This window comes from Malus domestica, chromosome 15 (genome assembly GCF_042453785.1).
Source record: "Malus domestica chromosome 15, GDT2T_hap1".
Classification (NCBI taxonomy): Eukaryota; Viridiplantae; Streptophyta; class Magnoliopsida; order Rosales; family Rosaceae; genus Malus; species Malus domestica.
In genome coordinates this window covers 11,908,651-11,931,242 of record NC_091675.1, presented here as the reverse complement: position 1 = coordinate 11,931,242, position 22,592 = coordinate 11,908,651, and the positions used below count along the sequence as shown (strand labels likewise).

The 22,592-nt window shown below is 40.1% G+C and overlaps 4 protein-coding genes across 6 annotated transcripts; 2 read left to right on the top strand and 2 right to left on the bottom strand.

The window, feature by feature from the left end:
• The first annotated feature begins 535 nt into the window (after window positions 1-535).
• LOC103400031 (RAF-like serine/threonine-protein kinase PRAF) lies at window positions 536-6,758 on the top strand. 2 transcript variants are annotated; one of them, XM_029095135.2, is made up of 11 exons: window positions 538-980; window positions 1,299-3,211; window positions 3,302-4,445; window positions 4,537-4,724; window positions 4,844-4,915; window positions 4,992-5,144; window positions 5,251-5,414; window positions 5,496-5,643; window positions 5,866-5,988; window positions 6,100-6,187; window positions 6,297-6,758. In XM_029095135.2, the coding sequence occupies exons 2-11, from the start codon at window positions 1,301-1,303 to the stop codon at window positions 6,494-6,496; spliced, it is 4,191 nt and encodes a 1,396-aa protein (XP_028950968.2). In that variant the 5' UTR covers window positions 538-980; window positions 1,299-1,300; the 3' UTR covers window positions 6,497-6,758. The 2 variants fall into 2 exon arrangements, with proteins under 2 accessions (XP_017178664.3, XP_028950968.2); XM_017323175.3 differs by having other exon boundaries at window positions 536-980; window positions 1,299-4,445.
• A 2,546-nt stretch (window positions 6,759-9,304) lies between these two features.
• Window positions 9,305-9,884, top strand: LOC103400042 (uncharacterized). Its single transcript, XM_070812674.1, has 2 exons — window positions 9,305-9,755; window positions 9,874-9,884. The coding sequence occupies exons 1-2, from the start codon at window positions 9,305-9,307 to the stop codon at window positions 9,882-9,884; spliced, it is 462 nt and encodes a 153-aa protein (XP_070668775.1).
• A 25-nt stretch (window positions 9,885-9,909) lies between these two features.
• On the bottom strand, window positions 9,910-13,095 carry LOC103400041 (homeobox protein knotted-1-like LET12). Of its 2 annotated transcripts, none has more exons than XM_029093956.2 (6): window positions 12,188-13,095; window positions 11,581-11,701; window positions 10,816-11,006; window positions 10,603-10,734; window positions 10,370-10,506; window positions 9,910-10,268 (listed from the first exon to the last, which is right to left on the bottom strand). In XM_029093956.2, exons 1-6 carry the CDS (start codon window positions 12,677-12,679, stop codon window positions 10,232-10,234), a joined length of 1,110 nt encoding a protein of 369 aa, XP_028949789.2. In that variant the 5' UTR covers window positions 12,680-13,095; the 3' UTR covers window positions 9,910-10,231. The 2 variants fall into 2 exon arrangements, with proteins under 2 accessions (XP_028949789.2, XP_028949790.2); XM_029093957.2 differs by having other exon boundaries at window positions 9,910-10,260; window positions 12,188-12,912.
• A 6,963-nt stretch (window positions 13,096-20,058) lies between these two features.
• LOC103431393 (peptidyl-prolyl cis-trans isomerase CYP28, chloroplastic) lies at window positions 20,059-21,634 on the bottom strand. Its single transcript, XM_008369545.4, has 2 exons — window positions 20,844-21,634; window positions 20,059-20,404 (listed from the first exon to the last, which is right to left on the bottom strand). Exons 1-2 carry the CDS (start codon window positions 21,523-21,525, stop codon window positions 20,196-20,198), a joined length of 891 nt encoding a protein of 296 aa, XP_008367767.3. The 5' UTR covers window positions 21,526-21,634; the 3' UTR covers window positions 20,059-20,195.
• Window positions 21,635-22,592: the final 958 nt, after the last annotated feature.

Here is a 22,592-nt window from a genome sequence, read left to right as displayed (position 1 = left end):
CAAGTGTCTCTTATTTTCGAGTTCTATTTATCTTACAAGCTATAATGGAAATTTGGCGAATTTCGGATGTTACGCTTCAACATAAACTCATAGGTAATGTATTATCTTCTTTAACTTCTGATGGAATGTGTTCAATATTCATTACTAACGATAACATGTTTTTCTGTTTTATAAAACCAAACAATTGAAACCCTAACTAGTAACACAATCATGCGATCAAAGTAATTAGTGATTGATCACGAACCAAAATAAGAAGTTAAGGCTTTAAGTTGTGATTGGAAATCATGCCATGATTGCAGTTGAAAAAGAAATAACCGCAATTAGATATGAAATTACTACAAACAACTCTATCATAAAGAATGTAATTAAATAATATGTTGCATGGTATAATTTGTCCATAATTTAATATTATATTTGAAGGAACTTTCCAAGAACTTACTTTTGTATTTGTCTTCTCCCACCTTTCCATCCAATTCAAAAAAATTGAGATAATCTATAGAAAGTATATTTGTGTGTGTGTGTGTATATATTGTGTATGTGTATATATTGTAGATCTTAGGCAAATCTCCCAACTCCTAAGTACCCACAACACATGATGCTACACTTTTATTTGACTGATAAATCACAATCTTGCATGAAACAATCCACGTGTCTTCCCCCCATCACCTTCTCTGTTTTCCATGACTCCAAACCAAAACCAAACCTTCTCTCTTAAGGCCACACTGCCGTTTCCTACACAAACATCATATTTTCCCGAGAAAATAAAAATCCCATCCCGGAAAATATTCACGATGGATGGGACAATAAAAAGCGAGAAAGTGCCGAGGAGCTGTTCAGGGGACGCTTGTCACTCCGAGCTTTGATTCCTTTGGAGTTTGGAAACTGCACTCCACCGACTCGGACTCTCTCTCTGTTTCTTCTTCTCCATCTTATCTACCATCATACACACTCTCTCCTCGAAACGCCCACGTTTCAATCTGGTACTTAATCTCTCTCTGTATTTTTTTTCTATCATTTTTGTTTATTGTGCCTGTTTTGGATATAAAGCTGTTAAAATTTTGTTATAGTTTGGTGCAATCTGGCTAGGGTTTATAGCAGATGATTAGGAAACTTCAGTACTTGAATTAGAATTAAGAAATTGGAAAAATAAATTGAAAAGACCTTAGCTTTATCGAATTTTGATCATGGGTTTCTTATTTAGGATTGATTTTGCAGACCCTTGATATAAATTTGATTATTTACGATTGATTTTTCATACCTTGATTGAAATTTGATAATTATTTTTTAATTATTTGTAGACATGGCGTTTGATCAAAATTCGTTCCCCAAAGAATTGAGACCGTTGAATGTAGCTCGAACTGTGGCCGAAGAGCCCCGCATTGCTCAGGCTACTACAGCTGGTCGAAACCCTGATAGATTTTTCCCTAGCCACTTGGTTCGTGAAGTTAATAGCCCTAATTCACTACCTGTTTTTTACCAAGCACCGGTGGCCTCGGAGGCTGGGCATGTTGGCCTAGGGTATGTAAATGCCGTGTCGGGGGTGCCCACCTGGTGCCCTGGCCCCCGCATTGCTGTGCCGGTGGGGCATCCAGATGTGAACCCTTCTGTCGGTGTTGGAATTGGTTACAGTCCTAATTTGGGCAGTCGGGTTGGCGGCAGTGCTGTTGATCTTGTATGCTCTGCTACTACAACAACTGCTTCTGGGCCGTCTGGCTGTAGTTCGAACATGTGTAATAGGAGTGCTGGCAGTGGTTTAGATCATGGAGTTAATGATATGACAACTAGGTTCGGCTATAATCCCAATTTAGGCAATAAGGTCAGTGGCAATGTTGCTGATCAGACTGGAAATGATTTGACATCGGGGTATGGTTATAATGCCAATTTGGGCAGTCGTGGCAGTGGGACTGATCAAGCAAGTGATGACGGTGGAGATGATTCTGTGTCTGGGAAGAAAATAAAGCTTCTGTGCAGCTTTGGCGGAAAGATTTTGCCCAGACCAAGTGATGGAATGTTGAGGTATGTTGGAGGGCATACAAGGATTATTAGTGTTCGGAGAGATGTGAGCTTCAATGATCTAGTGCAGAAGATGGTGGATACATATGGGCAGCCTCTGGTTATTAAATACCAGCTCCCCGATGAGGATCTGGATGCACTGGTGTCAGTTTCATGTGCTGATGATCTTGACAATATGAAGGATGAGTATGGGAAGTTGGTCGAGAGATCTCCAGACGGGTCAGCAAAGTTGAGGGTATTTTTGTTTTCTGCTTCGGAAGTTGATCCATCTGGTGTTGTACAATTGGGGGATTTACATAATAGTGAGCAGAGATATGTTGATGCTGTCAATGGGATTACGGATGGGGTGAGTGTTGGTATTGCGAGGAAGGAGAGCAATGCAAGTGCAGCTTCAACACAAAATTCTGATTTTAGTGGAACTGATGTTGTTGATAACTCAGTTCCTGGTCAAGGGGACAATACTGGACTTCCATCAGCGGGCAAGTTATCACCAAAAGGGGATTCAGCTACTTCTCATGACACTAGTACAAGGCTGGTATTTGTGGATCCTAAGCCTGCAATTTATTCTGAAGTTTCTACAATTCCATTGGTCATTCCTGTAGTTAAGTCTGGGCCTCCCCAAACACCATCTTCTCAGCCAGAGGGTGAGTTAGAAAGATCTGTGCCCGTTACAGTATCACAGCAGCAACTGGGATTGCAGCAACCGGGATTGCAGCAACCTGGAATTGGCATTTCATCCGCTGCTCCTTATCTGCAAACTTATGTTGGTCCTCGCCAAGAAGTTATGACACAGGCAGATCATATCCAGCTTCCTCCTCAGATGGGTTTCCCAAGTCCTCATCCAATGGGGACTGCTCGTCCTGTATTCACCCAACAGCAATACGGTGATAGTGTTGCTGGCATCACGCCGCATCACTTCATTCCTGCAGTGCACATGACAATGACTCCCTCGTATTCTCATGTTAATATAAGACCAAGTGTGCTTCAGCCATTGATCCATCCTCAACAGGCTTGGTTGGATAATTATGTAGACAAGAGTACCTTTGTTCCCAGGGTCGTCCAGCTTCCGGCTGAACAAAGCTATAATTCCTATCAGGTTCAAGTACCGTCAACAACAGCAGGAGGTGCTTACGGATGGCATCAGGTTCAACCACCAGAGCATGTGATTTACCGTGATGGATTGGTATCTCACCAACAGGTAATGTATCCTGAGAAATCCACAAGGTTCGAAGACTGTTATATGTGTCAGAACGCATTGCCTAATGCACATTCTGATAATGTGGTACAGGTTCAGAGAGACATTGGCGGAAGCCCAGTATCTGATTCAAGTCCAACTTATTATAGTCCTCGGCTAGAGGAGAATTTGCTAGCTCAGCCGATGAACAAGGTTATTGTAAGTGGACCACTAGGAGAAGGTAATTTTGGCCAAGGTGTTGAGGCTCAACCCAGGGTTCAAGTTCCAGTAGATCCTCTTCTCATAACATCTTATTCAAATGAGACTGGCCTCTCCCAGATTTCAACTCCCGAGGGCGTTAGCCAGAGAGGAGGTGACGTGCAATCACCGAATAGTGCATTCATGGTCAATACTCCTCAGCGTCGTCAAGACGATGTTGTTCAACAACATCCAACGCCATTTCAGTACCAGGTTAAACAGGAAAATTTAGTTAATGATCCTTTTAATGAAGATGTACCTCTTGTTGGAGGCGCACCTGTGGTTTGTGAATCTCCAACTGCATATGATCATTTGAGACAAATCGACGGGAGGATGGAGGCCCTCAGGATAAATCCCACTGAGATTTATGTTAATAAAGAGCATGGTAAATCTCCTGGGGATACACCTAGAAGGGAAGACAGCTTTGATCATAAAACACCACAAGTTGGGGGTAGAGATGTGGCTCTAGATAACATCGTTGACAAATTTGGCAGGAATCATTTTAAGCCAACCAAAGTATCAGCTTCTTCCCCTGCCGAAGTCTCACATGGGTATAGTTCACAGCTAGTAGAATTCTGTGACTTAGGACAGCAATCTATGTGGGGAAATCCTGAATCTTATCTGCAATCAAGAGTTGGAATGCATCCTCGTGATTCGTACGAATCTAACTATGGAAACCCTGTTGTTTCTACCCATCTCACTAATGGAATTCAACCTCCTGAATGGGAGGATGAGAACATGAGATTGCAGCCCAAGATGGTACCTAACAAGAGGGAAGTTATTACCTCAAATGGTGTTGGTGCCCAGGACTCCTCAAACTCATTGTTCAGCAATCAGGATCCTTGGAGTTTGCGACACGATACTCAATTGCCTCCTAGGCCGACCAAAATACAATTGAGAAAAGAACCATTTACAGAAATGCAAATGGATGGTGGAGGACAACAGCCAATGGGTAATTTGAACAGGGATCTTAGTTCAGAGCATGCCCCATCTTCCAAAGGTTGGTTAGTGATGATTTGCTTTTACTTTCTGGATAAGTTAATTGCTTATTTCATACGAGTTTTTCTTATTTTTTTGCTTCTTTGTCGTAGGATCAGCAGAAGAACAAATAAAGCAAGAACTTCAAGCTGTTGCTGAGGGAGTAGCTGCCTGTGTTTTTCAGTCATCTACGCCATCAGATTCTTACTTGCTTGATAAAAATGAGTCTGCTTATGAATCCAATCGAGATGAAGAGGTTCTAAACAATGCTGCAGGGATGCAAAACAGATCGGAAAGTGAGGTATTTAAGAATTCATATGTGTTGCATGTGAGAATATTTCATTATTTGTGTGTTCTCCCCTCTTTCGAAAAATATTTTAGGCTCTCCTATTGTTCATCATCTTACTTTTTCTATTTTAGGATGTCAAATTCAACTTTGCAGATAAGCCAAATCTTGGTTTTCCAGTAGCAGATGGCCTAGGCAGGTTGCAGGTGAAAGATTGGTTTCCATTAATAGGTATTGTGATATTTCCCTGTATCATTGACTGATTAATTTTTCTTTTGGCAGATTATAAAGAACAGTGACCTTGAAGAGCTGAGAGAATTAGGTTCTGGAACTTTCGGTACTGTTTATCATGGAAAATGGAGGGGCACTGATGTTGCAATCAAAAGAATCAATGATAGGTGTTTTGCTGGGAAGCCTTCAGAACAGGAGCGCACGGTTTGCCTTTTCATTGCACTAGTTTAAAAACTTTTAGCTTTTATTTATTTATTTATTTATACCTCATTTACTTAATCTGTATTTGGTGGTTTATGTTTTCAAACAGAGAGAGGATTTCTGGAATGAGGCCATCAAGCTTGCTGACTTGCACCACCCCAATGTGGTAGCTTTCTATGGCATTGTGCTTGACGGACCGGGAGGTTCTGTGGCAACAGTGACAGAATACATGGTTAACGGTTCTCTGAGAAATGCTTTGCAGAAAAATGAGAAGTAATGTGTTTGTTTGGCCTTGGTTCTTTGTTTGTAATTTTCAATTGGGATAAAACTCTGACATAAATTTAAATTTATCAGGAGTCTGGACAAGCGCAAGCGCCTCATGATTGCCATGGATGTGGCATTCGGAATGGAGTACCTGCATGAAAAGAAGATAGTACACTTTGATTTGAAAAGTGACAACTTACTTGTCAATCTTCGAGATCCACACCGCCCAATATGCAAGGTAGTGCCCTTATTGTGCCCCTTGCATCATATTCTGGTCCATGTTGTGGTAGCTGTGATCCTTCGTTTCTTATAATAAGCCACAAACTTGTTTAAAATGCGGCATTGTTTTCAAAAACACACATTTTTCATTGACATGCTTTATAAGATGCTTCTGATGTAACAGCTGTAATTCGTTTATGTGTTTAGAATATTGTGCTCACAGGTTTCTCTCTGATGCCAGGTCGGTGATTTGGGCCTATCTAAGGTGAAATGTCATACTCTGATATCCGGTGGTGTGCGGGGAACACTTCCGTGGATGGCACCAGAGCTGTTGAATGGTAGCAGTAGCCTTGTTTCTGAGAAGGTTTGTGTTTCTTATCTAATTTATTCTAAATCGTCACAAATGATTGCCGCTCACTCTTAGCCCTGTTTTCATTGCTTTGCTATTTACTCCCTCTTTTGTTGCATACATTAGGTCGATGTATTTTCTTTCGGTATCGTGATGTGGGAGCTGCTGACTGGAGACGAACCATATGCGGATTTGCACTATGGTGCTATCATAGGTATCTTCTATTGCTTAATACAACTTGTCACTTCTTAAACATGATTGGCTCATCGAGATTTTACTCAGATTTGGGATGCTGATATCCTATTGCTCATATGTTAATGCAGGTGGTATTGTGAGCAACACATTGCGGCCACCAGTACCGGACTTTTGCGATCCTGAATGGAAATCACTGATGGAGACATGCTGGTCAGCTGAGCCATCTGAGAGATTGAGTTTCACCGAAATTGCAAATGAGTTACGTGGTATGGCGGCAAAAATTCCTCCTAAAGGACAGACCCAACCGCAGCAACCCTCGCCAACATAGCCTGAGGTTCGAAAATGATCTTAGCAAGTTGTTTCATCATCGGTGCCTCTTCCACACCGTTACCCTTGTGTTTCGGTCCCTTGGAAGATAACTTAATGTTTGCCTTGTTTTAATGTGATAGGGAAGTTGTTTTATTGTTTATAGAAAGTTTTAGATCTTATAAAAGTTATACCTCATATAGGGTTTGCCTTTCAATCAACTTGGGTGTTTTCTGTCACTCTTAGACATGTCAATACAAGCATTGCTCATTGGATTGTATGCATTTTTTGTGTTGTTTTCTATCACGTTTTGACATATTCTACTTTCCCCTAGTCGATTCGGGTTAAGCGAAACAAGCAGTTTGATTGGCCCGAGTCGTAATCGAAACAAGGATTAAGCCTTGTTAAATTCTTGAGGAAAATGTAATCTATCCAAGTAACATGAGTGTTGTGAGGTTATTTGGCAATTTGCAGTGGCTAAAAAATGAGATCCACAAAGTACAATTGTCTATTGAAGATTTACCTCATAATTGGACATGATCGTTTATCAACCAAATGTTTGAACAGAGAGCATTTACTCAATAACAACTTTTAAAATCTTGTTATGCCAAATTTTTTTTCTCGCCAAAGCTTAATAGACTCGTTTTGGTTACTAAATTAAAGGAGAAACTTACCTACAACGGGGATGTCACTGTGCCAATATTTTAAGTTAAACATACCACTTAGGCAGTTAGGTCCACTCCCTTTTATTCTGATCCTACTCTCCCACTATTGGTCCCGACCAGGGATGGGCAATGGTTATGGTGGGCGCGTAATCGCGGTTATTTATCCATAACCGTTTATACTTATACCTGTATAACCGTTTACCCGTTGAGTAATTGACTAAACGGTTATACCCATACCCATAACCGTTTATAAACGGTTAACTATACCAATAATTGCATACCCATTTAACCGTAACCGTATACCTGTTTATCCATACCCGTTTATCCATTTTTTAAACCCATTTACCCTTTTTTGCGCCTATTTACATTTTTTTTAACCGTAACCGTATACAACTCCAATAATTGAAATAATAAAGACGAATGATAGGTTTAATCAATCAAGGTAATATAATATAGTTGCTAATAATTCATTTTTTACTAACAAAATACCTCTCATTACTTGAGCAAGCATATTGGAAAGAAAATTCAAGTATTTTTGACATATTTTTCTTCTATACCCAAGCAAGTATTCAATTATAACATCCATATGATTACAAAGTAAAACTTCTGAAAACTCAAGGTAGTCATTATCTTGAATACTAGATGATTCAAAGCTCCAAAATATTTTAAAACTAAATACTTTCGAACACTAATGCTTTAAGCACATTCAATCACAAAGTCTCATCGACTCGTCACCAAAAGAGGCCTACAAAAGAAATGTATAAATTGAATTAGTATCCCAAAAGAAATGTTTTTAACCAGAGGTGTTGGCATATAGGAGGAAATATGTATGAAGGATAAAAAAGGACAACTAGAAGAGTACGCATTAAGTAAGGTATAACTAGTGAATGTGACCTCAGATTATACATCGTATTCGTACCACAGGTCCACAACCGATTCCCATGGCAGCAATTTAAAAGTGAATTAAACATACCAGTCAGATTCATCACCGAGCTAATTTGATGCACATCACCATTATAGCCCAAAATGTCAAATCTATAGTAAGATGACAAGCCTCTGATAGCAGAGAGGAGAGAGATGAGCAGCGGAGATGAGAGGGAGCAACGAGGAGAGAGAGACAAGCGGCGGACGAAGTCTAGTCCTGGCCTCCTAGAGGAGAGAACGAACAGGTTACAGTCTTACAAATTAGGTTTTTTTTTTTAATTTTATATATCTATTAAAATAAACGAGTAACCGTTATAACCACGGTTAATACCCATAATCGCCCATTTAAATTTTACGGGTAAACAGTTATACCCATAATCATTTAATTATCTACACGGTTACCCATAACCGTAATCACGAAATTTAAATGAGCGGATAACTACGGTTACCCATAACCGATGGGTATTTGCCCATCCCTAGTCCCGACTGATGAGTCTTTGGCCGGCCAGCCACATAGTCCCAACCAAAGAACTCCTCCAATCACATATTATCGTATTATGTGGATTAATTTTTTCACATGACATATAGTGTCTGATTGATGCAAGTTTCTTTGTAAATATTCTTTGCTTCTTATCAGGATATTCCCTACATTCTCTTACGCCATAACATATAAAATCAATAAAACGATGTCAAAAGTGAACAAATTAAAACGCCATATTATCGCATCATTGATCCAAAATACCACGGTGGCATTCCGCATGTTTAGGCACGTCCGCGTTTCTTAGGGCGTGTGGGTTGTGGGGGATGTTTACGGCACCGCGTTAGCGCGAATCAACTGAGCCGCCAAAAAACAAAACACGAAAGGGAAATGGAGTCAGTCATAAGGTTTAAGACTTTCATTCGGAATTCCTTGTTTTGTTTTATTTCGGATTCCGTGTATTATGATTAGGATTTTTTCCACAAATCCACACCGCCGTATCAATCTTTCCTGGAAAATCCATAAATCCTAAATATTGAGCTACTCTTTGCATATATATATATATATACACACACACGCACGCATATATGTGTGTATATTATATTTCTTGTGTCCTTTTTCTTCTCTCTCGTTATATCCCTTTCCCTTCCCTTCCCCTATAATTTAACACCCTTCCACTCCAAGTCTCGCCACAGATTCTCTCTCTAGACAAACCGTGATTATGTCAAACCACGGTTCACCTCGCTACGAACACGAAACAGATATGGATGTTTCTTCTTCTTGTTGCGGATTTCGTGGTTGTTTTAGGTTCTTCGGAGGCGCATATAGGAAAAGCGACGACAATGTTTACGAACACTTGGTGCTGCAAGAAGGCATAGGAAGAAACAAGGAGACGACATGGTGGAGGAAGAAGCTGAACGAGGCTAAGGAGTACACGGAGGTACTCGGCGGTCCCAAGTGGAAGAACTTCATCAGAAAGATTGGTGGATACTGCGAGAGGCAAAAGAATAGGTTATGTCGAAAAGAGAAGAATACAGCGTTTCCGTACGATATTCATAGTTATGCCCTCAATTTCGACGAAGGTGTGGGCAGAGAAGGAGCCGATGCTGTTCTTGGCTTCACAGCAAGGTTTGCAGCTCCTTTTTCCAACGAACATGGTTCCATGGGCGGACCCGTTCATGGAACCGATGAATCAGCTTTCGTCAAATCCAGATGTTAGATTCGGCCTCGTCTGTGCTGTCATGTTCCTATTTCGATGAGGTTTTATTGCGCTGTTCGAAACAGAACAATCTGTATGCTGTTCTCAGTGTATTTTTTGCCTTAAAATTTCAGATTCACATTAACGTACATATCACTGCTATAGACAACTTTCTTAATAGCCATATATATTCATAGAAATATATATATCAAAAGCAAGCGTTTAACGTAGATATGCAATTAATATACAAAAAATCTACCTAGATCCACCGAAAATTGGTACATTAAGACTACCTGGTTCGAGTTTTTCGTGTTACATGCTTAGAGTTTGATGATATGGTATTATAAGACACGGATAGTGTCGGGGTGCCTCAGATTTGAAATGATCGATCCAAAGATGTAAGTATATCATTTGAAGGCTTGAAGCTTTTACTGTACGAGAAATATTAAGTTCCTTGCTCTCTGTTGCTGAATTTTCGACTAAGAGTTACATTTACTTCAATCGTTGGTTGTTCATGTCACCTGCATTACTTTTTTTCCAAATTACAGATTGAGACTAGTTTATTTTTCAGTTTATAAAAGCCAATCAATGCGAACAAAACGACCATATATATGTTAATCGTAATCCTACCTCTTGCGTTTGCTCTTAAGAACGGAAGTCGACGAAATGTTGCTGTGCCAATTCCTTTTTCTTTGATTAATAAACCAGTTATTAATCTGTTTCAATTGCAAGCCTGTTTCCTGCACCAATCTGGCTTTGTCTTCCTCCTATCGAAAATGAAAGAGCGTCTTAGTTAGTAGCTATTACAAAAGAATCTGCTAAACTGAAAGCTGTGAGGGGATTATAACAAAGTTCAAACTCACTGTCGGGTAAGGCCACTTGGAATGTGATTGCCACCAAGATTTTAAGACAGAAGTTGTGTCGCCTGGCAGTTTCCCCGCTCTTCTCTTGCGCAGAATTTCCTCTCTAATGTCGACAATCTTTTCCTTGTAACCCTGATAAGCAGAGGTTATCAGCTACACTTGTAGTCCACATCGAAAATGTATATATATACTCTGTAAGTCTATAGTTCATACCTGTTTCAGTTCATGCTTCAGTTCCTGCCTTACGCGCTCCATCAAGGACCTCTCACTTTCAGTTGGAACAAGAGGGCCAAATCCCATGGTGTCAGGCCCGTCCAGACTTCCATCATAGGAGTTGATGTCACTATCCACCTGGTCATCATCATCGGACATGGTAGCACCCGTTCCTTCACCCGTGGACACACCTGTGAAAGCAGCTTAAAATGTTTAACTGAAAACTATCCATAAACAAGTATGGATCCGATCAGCAACCAAAAAAGAGCAATAAAAACTGACGACACTACACATATGATGTTTGATCCTATATCTGAATTTATATAGGACGCCAACCCAACGTGACGACACTAATCAAAGCTAAAAGACTCAACGAAAATAAAAAGTTCGGGTCAGTGCAATTGCCGCCCACATCTTTCCTCTTCAAACCGATAGTCTTTAATAGTGCCAGGCTATGAACATGAACCTCAAACTCAAAACATAAGGAACGATGACAATGGTTTCGCTTTTGCAGATAACAAACACCTGAAGTTAAACAAAGTTTTTTCGGGGGGAGGGGCAATAAAAGTTCCAAACAACTATTAGGCAGCTTTATACAAAAGAAGCGCACATTGAGGTCACACCAAGAACAGTTCAGCACATGGGAAGTAACACTGATGTTCTTGTCGTTTTTCCCTGTTTCCTAGTTTTCGTACAAAGTAAGCGAAATGGGGAGGAAGGGATCAAGATTTATGGAGCAATCGAAACTAAAGAAACAAAAATTACCGGTTAAGCTTTGCAGAGACTGATCCAGCTCCCAACACGCCATCACTGCTTCCATTGCGTGAACTCGGACATGTTGCTGCAGTTGTTCTTTGAAGGAACAAAGCAATAGAACATAATTCGTCTACAAAATCACAACGACATTGTAATCAAAAGTATTTGTTGTTACAAAATTATAATGTGACTTTTTTAAAGTAGATAAATTTATTTAGAGAAGAAAGAGAACGCCAAATATATATATATATATATATATATATTTTTTTAGTACATCAATATTTTTAACGGATTAGGCAAGCAAGACCACGCACCAAGACTTGATTGTCGGATACCTAACCCTTAAACAAGACTCAATATTTAGTAGAAATTATAAAGAAATTGGAGAGATCCATCTGCAGAACAAATTCTAATTCCAAGACATGCCACTAATCAAAACTACTAATTAAAGGGTTAAGATTCTCCAAAGCACTTGTAAAGTAGAATAGTTAGAGAATTAAACAACAGGATTCCTCACTACCACCTCGCTCTAAAAATAAAATATCCAGAAATTAAAAATGTTTAGACTTTCAATCACTTGAAATTGGAAAATAATTAAGATTTAATTAGTGCTAACCATGAACAAATCAAGGTCTTTCTCATCCATGACTCCAACGTCCCCATTGGCTCCCGAGTACTTGTCGACCACGCGCTGAGACTGCACGAGCTGCTCGTCGATCCTCGGCAGCTGATCGACCGGCGTCGCGATCCTCAAGCACGACACGTGCGCCGACACAAGCTGCTCGTACAGAGGATGTTCCACGATGTCGGCCTTGAACCTCGCGCTCTCGCACTCCAGTTCGTCTTCCCCCTCCTCCTCTTCTCCGCCGTCGTAGCCACTTATCTCCCTCCGGTTCCGATCGCTGCAGTTGCTGCTCTTCCCAGACGGCGCCATAACCAAGTCGTCGTTTCGCCCCGCGTCATGGAGGCCGCCGAAGCTGGTGTTCTGCTGGCGGAAAGCGGCGTTGTTGAGCCACGTCGGAGCTCCGGACAGCGTCGGCTGATCCGCCGCGAAGGAGTGGAACGCCATTTCGTGAGGGGTCTGCTGCTGGTGGTGATGAAACGCCATTTTTGCAAGTTGAATTGTGAGAAAAGAGAGAGAAAAGCTTAAAGCTTTTGGCTTTTCAGTGCATACATAGGAAAAGCGCGGTTTGGAAAAAGCCAGAAGCGCCTTTTGAGTCAAGAGAGAAAGTGGGGTTTGTTGAAAGTTTGAAACTTGAATGCTTTTGATTAAGCAATTAAAGAAGGGGGTGTGCTGCAGTCTGCAGAGAGTGACGGAGAAGGAAATAAATGTTTGGAAAGAAAAGCTCTTTTTTGGGAGACGACGACTTTGTTTGAGTGAGGACCGAGGAGAAGATTGGACGGCCAGATTGAGTGACACGTGGCGCTTCTAATAAGACAAAATTGATTATTGCTGATTGTAATAAGTGTTCTAGACTTGCAGATTTGCAAGTAAGTAGCTGTAGCTATATATTTATGGACAGAGGCTCATAGGGGCATAGGGCACATTCTGATATGTAAACCGGATGTATTATATCTTTTACCACGTCAAACGTACTTAAGAATCTTCAAGTACATAGGCGAAAGAATTTTCAATGTGATCATCGTATTTCAAATCATTTGATGTTATTAATTTATTTATAAGGTGAATATCAGTTTAATATTTTCAAATTTTGTGATTTTTAATATTTAGTACATGAAATTTTTTCGTTCCAGAATCATACCTAAAGTGTTAATTTTGGGACAGTCTCATAAACCCATAACCCTATCGTCTTTCCCCACCTCGACCCCTCCCTTCTCTCTCATTTCTCTTCTTTGCACCTACCCAACCTTTGCACATCCATCCTTCCCCCTCCCTTTTCGACTCCACCCACTCAACCTTCATTCTCTTTGATAGCCCCGTTTCTCTGTACGCAACCACCATCTTCCCCCACCCTCATATTCCCCCAATGTTCATCATTCTCTCTCATTCTCCCTGCATATTTGAAGGCAAATCTCAAAAAATCAACCACAACCTCTGCACATCCATCCTAACCCTCACCCTCATCTTCTTCCTTCTTATGCTGCACCCCAACCCAAACCCAGACCAAAAGCCCCACCTTCATTCTCTTTATCCTGCACCCTAGCAACAGCACCACCACCACCACCATTGGCTCGGAAGAGGTGCAGTCGATCCTCGTGCAGTCGCAATGCGTGGTCAACAAATACTCGTCTTCTACCTCCCCCCAAATACCCATCTTTTGCACCTGCAACACCCTCGTGCAGTCACTTAACGACCGGTCGTTTGACGAATCGAAGATGATAGATCTGAAACCAGAGATGCCAATACGGGTAATGTCTCAGAGCTAGAAGAACTGGGTGAACCAGCCGATGAGTAGATTGGGACGACCGCAAAGTCGAGTCATCCAACGAGTTTGTCGAGAAAAGTAGGTGAGGAACCGGTGACGTGGAGAGCTCGGAGTGAGTGAGAGTGTGGTGGGTGTTGTTGGGCCATGGATTGAGGAATGAAGAACTAAGAGGCAGCTGGTGGTGGTGTTGTTGCTAGGGTGCAGGATAAGGAGGATGAGGGTGAGGTTTCGGTATGGGTCTGGGTTTGGGTTGGGGTGCAAGATAAGGAGAAAGAAAATTAAGGTGGGGTTAGGAGAGGAATGATGGAAGAGGTGGTGGTTGTGGGGAAGGGGGGATAAAAATGGGGGAGAGAAAAGGGGGAGCCGGAGAAGGTGTTGCAGAGGGAAGAAGGAAATAAGGTGGAAGACGGGTGAGTGGGCACGGGTGGGGATTTGGTTTTTTTTTCTTTAAATAATTATTTTTTTAATTTTTAAATTCCACGTGGACCCTTTAATGACACGTGGCGCCTAGTCATTGTCCACATGAACGCCACGTCATCAGTTAACGGGAGACTTAACAGCCAGATTAACAGATATATGAGACTGTCCCAAAATTAACACTTTAGGTATAACTCTGGGACAAAAAAAATTTCATATACTAAATGTTGAAAACCACGAAACTTGAGGGTAGTAAACTGATATTTACCCTTATTTATATGTATCGATTAATTAGTAGGACCACCTTCACATTAGGCGTGTTTGCTTGTTGGAAGTTGTATTCGAATCTGGCCAAATTATATCCAAGTACAATAAGGTATTGTTTCTTAATGAGAGCATGACTATCTAGTTGTTCAGGTTGTCTTACATAAAGTTCAATTCAAATAATTTAGTTTTTAGTCTTTAATTTTGTATACAAAATAATAGTAAAATACATATACTTTTTTCGTATCTCTAGCATAAAAAGCAAAATACAAAATTTTAAACGAAATATTTATCAAACATTATGTTAAGTTTTTTTCCCATACTCTTATTAAAAATTTCACACCACTTTAACATAGATTGTGGTCATATTATTTATATTTTGGTGAAATTGAAATATGATATATTCATTCATTTAGGGCTCGTTTGAAGTGGCAATTGTGAGTTGCTTCCTACTTCAACTCTTGGGGTTTTGCCTCTTGTCTCTTCCACTAAATTATGGGGTGTGTTATCCACACACCCCTTTTTACTTCTCTCACACATTTTTTGTTTTCGGCCGTCGGATCGAATGAATTGAAGAAGATCAACGGACAGAAATTAACAAGGGGTGTGTGAGAAGAAAAAAGGGGTGTGTGGATAGCACACCCCCTAAATTATTTGCCTTGCCTTAATAAAATAACATCTTAATATTTAAACAAATACCATTCTCGGGTGTTACAATTTTACCACAAAAAACTCGGTGTAATTAAAAATAAATCACTTAATACACATCATATTAAAATTTGTAAATTTTCTGACCCGAGATGTTTAATGTCTTCAACAATAAATGTATTATTTTTATTTAAAAAAAGACATAAAAATGAAGAAGTTGGTGGACAAGAAAAGTGAAAGGAAAGTAGGGAAGGGAAGACTAAAGTGCTTTAACGTACTTGAGCAATGTAAGCTTTTTTAGGTCAAGACAAAATACCAAGGTATCACTCAATGAAATATTCAATCACAACTAATCTTATGGCAATATTTAATTTTTTTTGTCACGGTGGTTCTCACTTGCCATTAAGAAAACTTTGTGTCAAATTACCAAACACCTTTCGGTTAACCTAAGTAATTTATGTTAATTCAAAAGAAAAGATTGTGAAGCGCAATTATGTTTGTATTTGAGACTATGCATTTGATTTGACACAAATATATTCGTTTTCACGATGTTAATAATTACGGACCGAGTTAAACTCGGGATCTACTCACATAGTGGGTGAGTGGATTTCAACCTAATGAGGTTGATCTTGATAAGGATTTAGGATTATCTTGAAGAGGGGTATGAATGTAGCCATAAGTACTAAATGGAGAGTGATTAGGCACTAATAAGATTCTAAGTTATTGTGAAAAAGGTGATGAGCACATTAAACACATTCATGGAATATCATAATGAAGTAACTACTATGTACGATGACTAATTATTTAGTAAAGATGGAACAAATAATCATAAATTGAAGATTAGGAGAACACTTTATTATGCAACAATTAGCGAGATTCATCACTAGTCATAAAATACATGCAATATTGTGCACTACCAATTCAGCTCTCGGTCTTGCAGATCACTTATTCTATAAGTTACTATCACCGTTAGAGAATATAGCAACAAAATATTAACTATGACATGATTAGCCAGCTGGTCAGGTCACTCTAAAAAGGGTGAGATAAGTGTTTTAAGTTATACATATATGGAGTGGATGATATCCAGTTTGCGATAGTACTTTATTCTTCTTCGAGAGTGCTTAATCGTTAAACTGATTAGTATGTCTTACCAAAGTTTTTCTCATCGATCGGAAACTAGGTTTAAGAAGAAAATTTATAAATTCAAAATTCAAAAATAAAATGAGGGGAGATTGCAAATGTGCCTATTGTTGACAGATGTGGGGGAAGTCGTTAGATTTTCTAGGTTATGTGATGACACATTGACACTGTGATTACAGCGGGAGAGACAGTTTACCAAACTTCCCAAAAATCAATGACGTTCACTATTCAGACGTCCTTGTCAGAGGGTCGTCAGTTGGTTTTTAGGTCATCTCCAACCGAAGAATCCAGATGACCAGATGACCGAAAATAGCTCGAAAATCGTCTCCAACCGAGGGTTAGGCCAAATGGCTCGTGGGCCTCACGGGACAAAAAAAGGGCCAAAGGGCCAACCAACTAGCCTAACCCAGCCAGCCTCGAGCAGGGCTGGATTTTGAATTCAACTGTAACTAGCCGACGTTAGCTAGCCGTTATATTTGATTTTTTATTTTTATTTTTATTTTTACAGTTTTTTATTTTATTTTAATTTTACAAAATTAAAAAAAAATTTAAAAATTTAATTTTTTTCCTATAACTTCCTAAGCCATTAAACAACATTAAGTCACATGTAACAACATTAAACAATATTAAACAACATTCAATAACATTAAACAACATAAAAAAAACATTTAATAACATGAAACTTAAACAACATTAAGTCACATGCTGACGTTAGTTACCATTGGATTTGAATTTTTTTTTTTCAGCCAATTTTTTTTTTTAAATATTAAAAAATTCTCATTTTTCCTATAAATTTAAGTTGTAGTTTTTCAATTTAAGTTGTTGTAGTTTTTAAATTTAAGTTGTTGTAGTTTTTAAATTTAAATAATAAATTATGTTTGGCCCTATGACTCTTTGGCCCTCGGTTGGAGATGGTTTTTTGTCACAAGACTATGTTTGGCCCTATGGCTCTTGGTTGGAGATGGTAAGAAATATGTCTATGCACTGTTCATTAAAATATTAATTTCTTGGAGGGCCAAATGGCTAAAATGAACTCTATGGCCCTCATTCGGCCGGATAGAGGGCTCATTTTAGCCCTCTTGCCCTTCAAGAAATTAATATTTTAATGAACAATGCATGGTCATATTTTTTACCATCTCCAATCGAGGGCCAGAGGGTCATAGGGCCAAACATAGTCTTGTGACAAAAAACCATCTCCAACTGAGGGCCAAACATAAATTTTATGTTGTTTAATGTTATTTAATGTTGTTTCATATTACTTAATGGTATGTAATGTTGTTTAATGACTTAAAAAGTTACAGAAAAAAATAGAATTTTTAATTTTAAAAAAAAAAATTTGTAAAGAAAAAAAAATATATAAAAAAAATTCAAATATGACGGCTAGTTGACGTCACTTAGCCATTGCATTCAAATTTGTGGCACAGCTTGAGGCTAGCTAGCTAGGATGGGACAACCGGTTGGTCCATTGACCATTTTTTGTCCCACAAGCCCTTTGACTTAGCTCTTGATTGGAGACGATTTTCGAATTATTTTCGATCTTTTGTCATCCTTGCACAACGACCTCAAGCCTACGAGCAAACGTGTTGGCCCTAGGTTTTATGGACCACCTGGGAATACACGCCATCGCCAGAGAATCCCGTTCGTACAACTGTAGAAAAAGCAGCAGCGGAGGGAGGTGGTGGGGTCCACCTAAGAATACAGTCATGAAATTGAATTTGGCACTGGCGGCTGAAGTCACAGCAGGACCCATTCACGCGCGCCTGTTCGTGGTCCCCACCTTCCCCATTTGCCTACGCCCAATTGGCCGAAAGAGAAAGGCATCCCCTTCGTCGTTTTCTACTTTGTCTTACAGCTAAGGGGCCCACTTTGGTGATGGTCCAAATTCTCAACTGTAGTCTGTATACACTATAGTGGATTTTGTTGAACTGAGTAGTGTTAACGATAGTCGCCTCGTATTGAACGGTTGGCCCTTACTATTGCAAGTGAGTCACATTTAATATATTTTTAAATTTCTCGGGCGTGAGCAAGTCTACATGTGGTTCAAGCTTTGATAATGCCACTTGATCACATGACATGGTTGACTAACTCTACAATTCAGTACGACTGTTTGTACTTTTGTTTCATTTCAGTGCTAGTTTTGCCTTATGCAATAGCTCGACTAAAAATTCTATCACGTGAAAGAGTTGGATGCTAATTCCACTTAAGGGTAAAATACACTCTTTTATTTTCCCGAGCACAAGTTTAGGTCCACCCTCGATGAAACAAATTTTGGTCGTTTAGTAATTTCGAGTATGAGAAATTGCTACGAATTTTCCCCTCAAGGTCTTGAAATTTTGGTTCTTTCCAAACGTAGTGAAGGGGGAAAGGTCATATCATTTTTTCTTGTATCATGTAACTTTTCTTTGAGGGGGGAAGAATAACGAGAGAATCCCGCCCATGCTACAAGGTGTCCTTCCTATTAAGACAAAAGAAGTCAGTAGAGACTTGCATCTAATCCCTAATTGGTCAAATCACGTGGCCCACCCAATCCAGACCGTACGATTCATTGTCTTGGATCTTGTCCCTGCAATTGATCTAAATTGTTCTGCCAAAGTAGCAAACTGATCTGTCTTTGGACAGCCAATCCCAACTTACATCATTCCCCTCACTCTATTTGCTGTAATGGGCTTAGTCCAGGCCCAAAAAAATTCAATTCCAACTTCAATTCTTAGAGTTCGACTGCTACTGTTTAGGCTTCAGAGTTCAGACCAACCTTTGTAACATCCCACATCGTTCATGAAAGTGAATCATGTAAGCCTTATATGTATATTCCCATCTCTACTTAGCACGAGGTTTTTTGGGAGCTCACTGGCTTCGAGTTCCATCGGAACTCCGAAGTTAAGCGAGTTCACGCAAAAGCATTCCCAAGATGGGTGACCCACTGAGAAGTTCTTGTGTGAGTTCCTAGAAACAAAACCGTGAGGGCGTGGTCGGGACCCAAAGCGGACAATATCATGCTACGGTGGAGTCGAGTCCGGGATGTGGTGGGGGCCTGGGCCGGGATGTGACAATCTTATTCTCACACTCAGTCTTTCTTATCCACTACAGAGCTCCTTTGGAATTTGTTTCTACAATGACTTAAAATCGTTTTTGGTGAAAATATTTTTGGAACCTCGTTTTTGAATTGAATAAATTAAAAGATAACCAAACGACGTTAACAAGGTGAGCAGTGCAAAAAGAAAACGGGAGTGTAAAAATCACTACCCAATTGGGTAGGATTTGATGCACACAATAACCAGTATGAAGTTATTATCAAATGAACTCAGCCCGTTTAAAACAGAAGCAATCCATAACCAGCCAAAGATAACTTCATATTTGCGCATCAAACATTGAGCTTGTGCAGCAAAATGTAAAAAGTCAAGTTATAAAACAGGCACTGCGCAATTGGCTGACACGACAATGCTTCTTATCAGCAATGTTCTTTATGTTCTGTTGCCAGACTCGGGATGTAGTAGCATCTCAAGTCAATCACGCACTATCACGATGAAATGTGAAGATACACAACAATGCCCAATTGCCTTGCGATAGTGCCAATCCGTTGTAGGTAAACTTAGAATGCTCTCAACAAAATGCACGAAGCATGCTAAACAACTTAAGAAGCAGGATGTTCTCATTACAAAATCTTCGCAAACACAAGATTTAGATACAATTATAAAAAATATTGAATCAGTGAACTGAACAATACTAACAGTTATATATATTATATGCAAATGCAATGTACATAAATGATCAAGGAAGACTAGGAGAAAGGGAAGGTTTTGCCACCTTGAGCTCACCGCAATCACTGATATAAATGGTTTTGAGAGGCTTATTCCACAGAGCCCGAGCATTCCCAGCTCTCTCGTCCCCCAAAAACTCTGCAAAATCGTTGAATTGCTGTATCTTCTCCGAGGGCCTGTACGTTGGTATGGAAGCTATGGCCGTCACAACATCCATACCTAAACAAACAGAGCAGCCAAAATTAATCCAACTTCAAAATTCGAAACAAATTAGAAAACAAAAATGAAATGGGAAATGTAGTCCGCAATTCCATTTTCTGCCTAATGAAGTCCTTCACTAATATATGTGATACAGGGCCTGTTTCGGATTGCTTCTTCAGCAAGCATTTTTTGTTTATAAGCGCTTCTGCTAGAATTGCTTTTATCATAGACACATTGATTTTTATTAAACTACAAGTGCTTGAGCAAGCAAGTGCCTATTGGGAAGTGGTATCCCAGAAGTACTTTCTGAAGTATCCCAGAAGTACTTCCTGAAGTAACTGAGTCTCGAGAAAGTGCTAAATCAGAAGCACTTTGGTGGTCTGAAAGCACGAAACTAGAGGAATGCAGAGGAGAAAATGGAGTGCGGAAATTAAGTACTCTGACAAAACGTTCGAACCTTCAAGCACCGAGCCGAAGACGATGTTCTTGTAATCGAGGTCGGGGCAGGGTCCGGGTCCGGTGGTGATCAAGAATTCGACATTTCGGTATTCCGGGTCCAGCTTGATGTCGTCCTCGTCGTCGTTCTCGGAGAGGTTGAGGGAGAGGAGGCCGGGGCGGGAGTGGGTGAGAGCGAAGGATTTTGAATCGACGGTCTCGGTGTTCCGGGCAAGGCCGGAGGGTCGGCGGACGTCTCCGGGCTTGTCGCCCTGGTGGCCGGCGAGGAAGAATTGACCCGGGAAAAGCTTGTGGACGAGAGTGCCCTTGTAGGCGGAGGAGGTGCACATGGACTTGAAATTGGCGACGGTGAGGGGGACGAGGTGGCCGTAGAGGCCGAGGACGAGCCGGCCGAGGGGGATGGAGTCGGGGCAGAGGTTGGGTTTCGGGTCGGGCGAGGACAATGGGCGGAAGTAGGTGGGGCAGAGGCTGAAGTCCATGAAGACGCGGTCAGTGATGGTGGTGTCGGGCGGCGGGGGAGGAGGGGGGGAGGCGGAGGAGGGTGGGGGTTTGAGGGTTAAGGAGAGAGGGGTAGAGAGGAGGAGGGAGCGTCGGGTCAGGTGGGCAATGGTGTTCCGGTTTTGGCGGTGGTGGCAGGAGAGAAGGGGTGGTGGACCTGGTGGTGGAGTTACGGAGCAGCCCATTAGGTTGGTTGGGTTGGATTGAGATGTCTTTTTTCTTCTATTTTTATCTGATTTGGGGCTTTGGGGGTAACCGAGAGATAGCCACGGAGGGGATGGTGGGCCTTACTTTTGGATAATTAATTATTTATATTTATTTCATAGTAATTCGCCGTTAACCCAGTGAAAATTAATTTTTTTATACCATTATTTCGAAAATATAAGTTCATAAACTATAATATACGGTCAATTTCAATTAATTTTTTATACCATTTTTTTCCGAAACTACTTCATAAACTATAATACACGGTCAATTTCATCTTTACTATAAGATGCAAAACTATCATGTAGAATTTTCTTTCCATTTAATTCACATGTAATCCTGACAATTGTTTCACGAACCTTAATCCAACCCGAAATAACATGAAAATAAAATTTCATGTCAAAATTTTTAACGAGTCGGGTCGTTGTTGGATCACCTGTTAGGATTACGTAAACAAATTGGATCATTAATGGATCACCGTTAAGAACTTGTTAAAATAATAGGTATGCCATGTAAACGACACAAACACGACCTGTTTGCCAAGTCTAGATATTAAGCATGATAATTTCTTGCACGACTTATTAACTCGACACGAATGATGTGATCTTTAATAACGATTTGAATCGTTAACGGGTCACTTGTTAAGAACCGTTAAATAATGAATTGGACACGATACAATTCGTTAAAATAATAGATGTGGATGCAAATTTCCGCCTTCTTCTTCTTGGAAAAAATTGCACCTACAAAACAATTAACACCTTAAGTCAAGGCCAAGAGCCTCACGCGCCCACGATGAATTAGGGGGGCTTTGGTTGAAGAACCTCCGATGCTAAAGTTAGAATTTAGAGAGAAAAATATTTGGAGAGTTTTTGGGAGTTTTGCAAGAGTATTAACTTAGCTTTTTAGAAGAAATATGGTCATATATATAGGGAATGAGGTGTTATTTGGTGATTCAATTAGCAATTAATACATTAATTAGGTATAAATATATTAATTGGCTAATTATCATAATAAAAGAAATGTTTTGGGAGGTTTTTGGAGGTTATGG

Excerpts from the sequence above, each read along its gene's own strand:
- LOC103400031 (XM_017323175.3), top strand. The coding sequence starts at position 1,301 with ATGGCGTTTGATCAAAATTCGTTCCCCAAAGAATTGAGACCGTTGAAT. Across the intron at positions 5,644-5,865 it reads CACACCGCCCAATATGCAAG|GTCGGTGATTTGGGCCTATC; the intron begins GTAGTGCCCTTA and ends CTCTGATGCCAG. Across the intron at positions 5,989-6,099 it reads GTAGCCTTGTTTCTGAGAAG|GTCGATGTATTTTCTTTCGG; the intron begins GTTTGTGTTTCT and ends TGCATACATTAG.
- LOC103400042 (XM_070812674.1), top strand. The coding sequence starts at position 9,305 with ATGGATGTTTCTTCTTCTTGTTGCGGATTTCGTGGTTGTTTTAGGTTC.
- LOC103400041 (XM_029093956.2), bottom strand. The coding sequence starts at position 12,679 with ATGGCGTTTCATCACCACCAGCAGCAGACCCCTCACGAAATGGCGTTC. Across the intron at positions 11,007-11,580 it reads GTCTCTGCAAAGCTTAACCG|GTGTGTCCACGGGTGAAGGA; the intron begins GTAATTTTTGTT and ends CTGCTTTCACAG. Across the intron at positions 10,507-10,602 it reads CCAAGTGGCCTTACCCGACA|GAGGAAGACAAAGCCAGATT; the intron begins GTGAGTTTGAAC and ends CATTTTCGATAG.
- LOC103431393 (XM_008369545.4), bottom strand. The coding sequence starts at position 21,525 with ATGGGCTGCTCCGTAACTCCACCACCAGGTCCACCACCCCTTCTCTCC. Across the intron at positions 20,405-20,843 it reads CTTCGGCTCGGTGCTTGAAG|GTATGGATGTTGTGACGGCC; the intron begins GTTCGAACGTTT and ends CTGTTTGTTTAG.